The 6503-nt window shown below is 35.2% G+C and overlaps 1 protein-coding gene across 1 annotated transcript; it reads right to left on the reverse strand.

Annotated features, from left to right (window-relative positions):
• Positions 1 to 918: 918 nt before the first annotated feature.
• On the reverse strand, positions 919 to 4654 carry LOC136227946 (B3 domain-containing protein Os01g0234100-like). The gene is made up of 7 exons (XM_066016748.1): positions 4361 to 4654; positions 4183 to 4263; positions 3009 to 3049; positions 2762 to 2915; positions 2472 to 2675; positions 1942 to 2014; positions 919 to 1852 (listed from the first exon to the last, which is right to left on the reverse strand). The coding sequence occupies exons 1-7, from the start codon at positions 4442 to 4444 to the stop codon at positions 1116 to 1118; spliced, it is 1374 nt and encodes a 457-aa protein (XP_065872820.1). The 5' UTR covers positions 4445 to 4654; the 3' UTR covers positions 919 to 1115.
• Between the last annotated feature and the right edge of the window lie 1849 nt (positions 4655 to 6503).

Here is a 6503-nt window from a genome sequence, read left to right on the forward strand (position 1 = left end):
AAATATAGTCTTTTGTACGAATTGGAAAAAAATATATAAAATTTACCGAATTTATAAATATTAATCTCCAATTCTATTATTAAATTATAAAAAACATGATTTTTTTTTTAAAACTAACGTCTCCAATTCTATTATTAAATTATAAAAAACATGATTTTTCTTCTTAAAACTAACATGATATGCAATTGGTAAGGAACACAGCCGTATGATTGAGATTGAATCGGACTACGCAGAAGTGATGAACTTTGTTCTTAAGGCTTGTCCCGTCCACCACCCCTTGAGGGTGCTTATTCGCAATATCCAAGTTCTGATGGAGCAGTTTGAGGATGATCGCCTGTCCCACATTTATAGGGAGTGGAACCATTGCGCCGACATGCTTGCTGCTGAAGCTTTCAATTTCCCGATTGAGGTGCACACCTTGATTCAAGTCCCAGCCAAGGTTACTGAGCTGTTGCATGCTGATTTTATAGGAGTTTATCTCCCCCGTTTTTTTTATCACTACCTAGCATAGCTCCCTTCTTTTCTGCGTTGTTTTTTATCCTTTCATTTGTTACCCAAAAAAAAAAAAAACTGTGTTCTATAATAGTGTCTGAAATAGACCAAAATTATTAAGGTTATGGATAAAATTGCTCTTAGCTACCAAAGTTAGGAGTAAAATTGCACCATTTTAGACGTTAAGGATAAAATTGCTCCGGGATGCTATTGCACCTTAACCCAAATATAAATGACCAAAGACTCGATTCTTAAAACCGTAAAAATTCAAATGTTTAATTATGCGTTTATTATTTCATTGGATTGAGATAATTTTTTTTTTTTTTTTTTTTAATCTTTCCATCAAAATTGTCTAAAGAACTGAACCAATAAAGTTCTACAAAATCATACAACATTTCTGCAAATTATATAAAAACTACACTAATCTAAGAAATTAAATTACAACACATCTCATTACCATGAAAATTGGTACAACATTATCTTAACTATCTGTATTACCATGAAAATTGTTGCTATACCTATCCCGAATCGCCTTTCCGAAAATCCTTTCCCCTACCACGGGGCATCACCATGAAAATTGTTGCTATAACTATCCCGAATCGCCTTTCCGAAAATCCTTTCCCCTACCACGGGGCATCGACAGTTTCTCGAAATGTCTTCTCCTGACTCTCAGCTTTCACCTTCAAGGTCTCTATCTCATCCTCAAGCTTTCTCCTCGCCTCTTTCAGTTCAGTAAGCTTTGCTTCGAGACTCCTCATCTCCTCGTCTATACGAGCTTGCTCTAGTCTATACTTTCTACACTCTGATTCTACAGCCTCTTCTGATTCTGCTGCCAGGTTCATTAACCTGTCTAACCGAGAACGTAAGAACCCGACATCCATGCCCAACAGCTCAAACCCTTTCAAAGTCTTGTCCCACACCGCGAAGTCCGAGTGGGAGCAGCCAAGCTTCGAAGCTCTAATGCCCTCTGAGATGTTAACAGTTCCAACTATTATTTCAGCAGCTAGTTTGTTGTTAATGCTCTCGAGAAGATTGTCATGCAGGAACGAGCTTTGTGAACGGCATAGCTGGTAGTACTTAGTCCTGTGATGATCGGAGATCTCTGAGTCTATAGCTAAGCCATTGACGATAATACTGAAACTTCTGATGTCGTCTACATCTTTAAAACCGTATGCAGATTCTGAAGATACAACAGTGTCCAAGGTTTTGGAGTCGTGATTCTCAGTGCCGTTTTCGGATTGAGTTGTTATGGGCATTTTATCTGCTGCTACCTTTAGGCTTTTGTCTTCAGTTTTTTCCTCCTGCGGTCCGAGAAGATCCAAACTTTTGGTCTTTTCGGAGCTCTCTACATCTTCCTCGCCTTAATCGAGAAGAAAATGAAACAAGTAGATTCAGTTTATTGGTTCGTGTACAAACTACAAAGCAAAGAGTGCGATAGAGAGAACGTACCCGAGTTATTTTCTTCCATAGTAGCATCCACTGTTTCAATTTCGGGTGAACGAGCTTCCCTGACGATGTGCACCTAGAAAGAATCGTACTCAAGGTAATTACTCAAGTAGAAAACCAACAAACATAACCAAGCAACCACTTTGACACGATGACACAATTTACATAGACAACCCGACTAACACAGCACGAGTGTCACTTTTCTTGCATTGACATGATGACACAATTTATATAGTCAACCCGACTAACACAGCACGAGTATCACTTTTCTTGCATTGACACGATGACACAATTTATATAGACAACCCGACTAACACAGCACGAGTATCACTTTTCTTGCATTGACACGATGACACAATTTATATAGACAACCCGACTAACACAGCACGAGTATCACTTTTCTTGCATTAATATCATATGGAACATATAGGTAACATAACCCGAATTCCCACAATTACCCATAATGCGAAGGTTCTCGTTTCTAAAATAAATAGCTGCGAAGATAACAACGATAACACTATCGAAAATAGTACCTTAAACCTTAAAGGTTGGACTAAATGGAATACGAGAACATCACCCTCATGTAACTTATGAATAGCGCAGAATGCTTTCCACCCGCCACTCAACGCTGTCCTATCCGAAATGTAGTTTATTACATACTCTCCACTTTCAGTTTCCACGTTAACTATTGCATCATGCTTGGGCATATGAGATTTGCAGAATTTCATAGGGAGATGCTGCAATTAGAAAAGTTATACATGTAACATTGCCGAGATAGCATGAGAATGTAATTTTCGAATTTAAGATAGAAGTTCGGGTTTACCATCCAGAATCCAACGGTTACATTTGATCTAACCAAAGTCTTTGCAAAGCTAGGACATGAAGTACCCAAACTTGCTACAATCTCTTCAGCTCGCTCCATCGTAGAAGACTTACTTCCGGTTTTACCATTCATCGCACTTCTCTTCTGTTTGTTACTACAGAAAAGCACACAAAGAAAGAATCAGTATCCGACTCTGAATTCTCATTACGTTAATATAAGCACGAAATAATTACAAAAAATCCCTGACCTTGTAGACATGCCCGATTTCTCCAATTTGTCGTGTAAGACCTGTTCATGAAATCAAGAGAAAAAGCTAATTATATCCATCACTCAACATTACAACACTTATTGCAGAACTAAAAGAAACAAAGCAGCCACGGGCTTCAAAGACGATGTATATAACCCGAGACTTATAAAATATACATTTACAGCAAAACTGATACACACTTCCATTTGTAGTTTGATGCATATCCCATGGAAAGAACGAAGATCCTAATAGTTCAAAAACAAAACCAGGTTCTTTCTCGATGCCTCGAAATAGAGCATATACGCATATACCTATATGTTGCACGGACACGGAAACAGCCAATTCCAAAACACAACCATCAAACAAACACAGAGACGGACACGAAACAAAAACCTACACGAACATGGACACGGAATGCAGAAACGCTGCTAAAGAGGTCCGTGCAACATATTTACAGCTTTTCAATAATCAGCTAGTGCAGCTGTACATTCAGTTCACCAGTTACTTCAAAATCTAGCATTTCAATTGTAAGTTCATGAACTGAGCAGAGTAAAGGTACAGAAAGGAAAACAATGTCGCCCTGTGTAAAAATCCGAACTGAAAGAAACATATCGAATAACAGAAAGCCACTAAACCTTAGAAAAACGCGAGTTCTGTTCCCTAATGAAACATCGATACCTGCAGCTAGAGATAAAGCTAACCCTGATTGCCAGGTTCAGCATCAGACGGTGTTTCGGGCCTCAAAACTCATAATCGCGTTGTATGACCAAATTCAAGAGTTCCAATGTTGAACGGGAACAGAAACCGGAAATGGAACGGAAACCGATACCGGCAAATTGTATTTCTAAGAAAATTAGCAAGGAAACCGTAATCGAAATGGAAAACATGCGGGAAAACAGCAGAGTTCAGATAATCTAATTTTGAGAGGGAAATTAAACAAACTAACTAAGAAAGGGAAAACAAGAACGAAAACCCTAAAACTGAAGCAGCTAAACCCAAGCAAGATATGAGTAAGAATTAAGAGGGGAAACCTCAAATTTCAACTAATAAACACAAAACAGAGATGAAATCAAACTGTTATGATCTCATCAACAAAAAATTCAAACCTCCCGAGAATCAATTATCAAAATAGCAGAAGATTAAGAAAAAGAAGAAAGGGAATTTCAGTTCTTACAAAATCTTCTCTGTGGTTAGGTTGTGGAGAGTCCTCCGGCTCCTGGGTCTGTTTCCTCTTCAATGACTTCCGTTTCTGAACCTGTAAATCAACAGAGAAGATTCACCTAGCTCAGAAAAGAGAATTGGACATGGAAAAAATTAGAAAAATGGAAGAAAAAAGAAAGAAAGAAATAGACCTTAGGATGTGAGTAAATGGTGAATTGCCTTAAAAGAGGGGAAGATTGAGAAGGAGGAGTATTAGGTTCTTCACTGGAAGCCATTGAAGTGAAAGCTCAGAGATTTTTTTTCAAAAAATGGGTGAAGACAGGACTGAGAATTGGGTGTTAGAAACCGTTTCTCTGAGAGCATTTAAGCTGTTCTTGACATAAACTTGTCAGAATTTTGCATTGGCTGTTTTATTTCTTGGATTTTTTTTTTATTCTTTTAAGAAATGATTTTTTTTTTTGTTAAGATAAGTGAAAGGGGTTAGTCCTTATCGATATCTAAATTGATTCCTTTTTTCAGAGATAAAACACTAAAATATGACTATAATTTTTGAAGGAAAGTATTAATTAAACTTCAACGTATAAAATAGTATCAATATAGGTTTAATGTTTGAAAAAAGGTATCAATTTAGATCTGGATAACGGATTGGACACGTTATTTTTATTACTCCGTTAAGTTCAGATTTCCACGTACAATTGAGGAATTTAACGGAGTAATATAAATGACGTGTCTCATTCCGTTATCGATGCTGAAATTGGTATATTTTTTAACGTTGAGTCTATATTGGTACTATTTTGTATGTGGAGTCTAAATTGATACTTCTCCAAAAACTATAGGTATATTTTGGTATTTTATCCCCTAATCACTTTTATATCACTGAAAGTAAATTATTTATATTATTTTCAGAGGGTATAGATACTCTAAGTTTTTTCTCGAAAGTACAAAATAACACCAACATAGGTTCAATACAGAAAAACAGGGAATGGAGTACCAAAATAGGTTTATAGTTTTTGGGAAAGTATCAATTTAGGCTCAACGTACAAAATAACACCAATATAGGCTTAACGTCTAAAAATGGGTATCAATTTATTGATAACTGAACGAGATACATCATTGATATTATGTGGAGTTAGAAATAAGAACTTAACGGAGTAATAAGAATGACGTGTCCGATCTGTTATCGAGACCTAAATTTGTATATTTTTTAAACGTTAAGCCTATATTGGTACTATTTCGTACGTGGAGTCTAAATTGATACTTCCCCACAAACTATAAGACTATTTTGGTACCTTATCCCATTTTTTCTATGTTGAGCATATATTGGTGTTATTTTGTACCTCCAAAAAACTTACGTCTTCTAAAAATAATTTAAACAATTGACTTTTATTGATTTAAGAGTGATTAGGGGATAAGGTACCAAAATATACCTATCAATTCAGTGACTGACCAGGTGAAAATTACTGTAGTACTAATATACCTAAATCCAAATTTCTAATTTTGATGAGTCTGTTAGGCATTAATAAATTCAAATTTCTAAGGGTGTGTTTGCTTCCCAAATCCAATTTTGTAATTTTTATGAGTCTGTTAAGTCTTTCTAAATCCAAATTTTTAATTTTTATAGGTATGTTTGGCCTCTCTAAATGGAAATTTCTAATTTTTGTGGGTCTTTTTGCCTCCCTAAATCCAAATTTCTAATTTTTATGGTCTGTTAGACCTCCATAAATCCAAATTTCTAATTTTTATGGGTATGGTAGGCCTTCCTAAATCCAAATTTCTAATTTTTATGTAAAATATAACATTGAATAACTTTAATTATTGAAAATTTTCATTTTCAGGTTGTTAAAGATAGTTTTAATAGTATTATTAAAAGTGTGAAACCTTAATTCTCGTTTTGACAAAAAGTAAACCACAGTACTTTATCGGAAAATTAGTGAAACCACAAGGGTTTTATTTGAACTTTACCCTAATTTTTATGGGTCCGTTAGGCCTTCCTAAATCCAAATTTCTAATTTTTTTGGGAATTTTTGGCATCTGTAAATCCAAATTTCCAATTTTTGTTCGTCTATTAGGTCTCCCTAAATCCAAATTTTTAATTTTTATGGGTCTATTTGGTATCTCTAAATCCAAATTTTAAATTTTTATGGGTCTTCTAGACCTCCCAAAATCCAAATTTCTAATTTTTGTGGTACTTTTTGGCCTTCCTAAATTCAAATTTCTAATTTTTATGGATCTTTTTTGTCTTTCTAAATCCAAATTTCTAATTTTTGTGGTATTTTTTGGCCTCTCTAAATCTAAATTTCTAATTTTTATGTGTCTTTTTTGTCTCTCTAAATC

This window comes from Euphorbia lathyris, chromosome 4, assembly GCF_963576675.1.
Source record: "Euphorbia lathyris chromosome 4, ddEupLath1.1, whole genome shotgun sequence".
Lineage (NCBI taxonomy): Eukaryota > Viridiplantae > Streptophyta > Magnoliopsida > Malpighiales > Euphorbiaceae > Euphorbia > Euphorbia lathyris.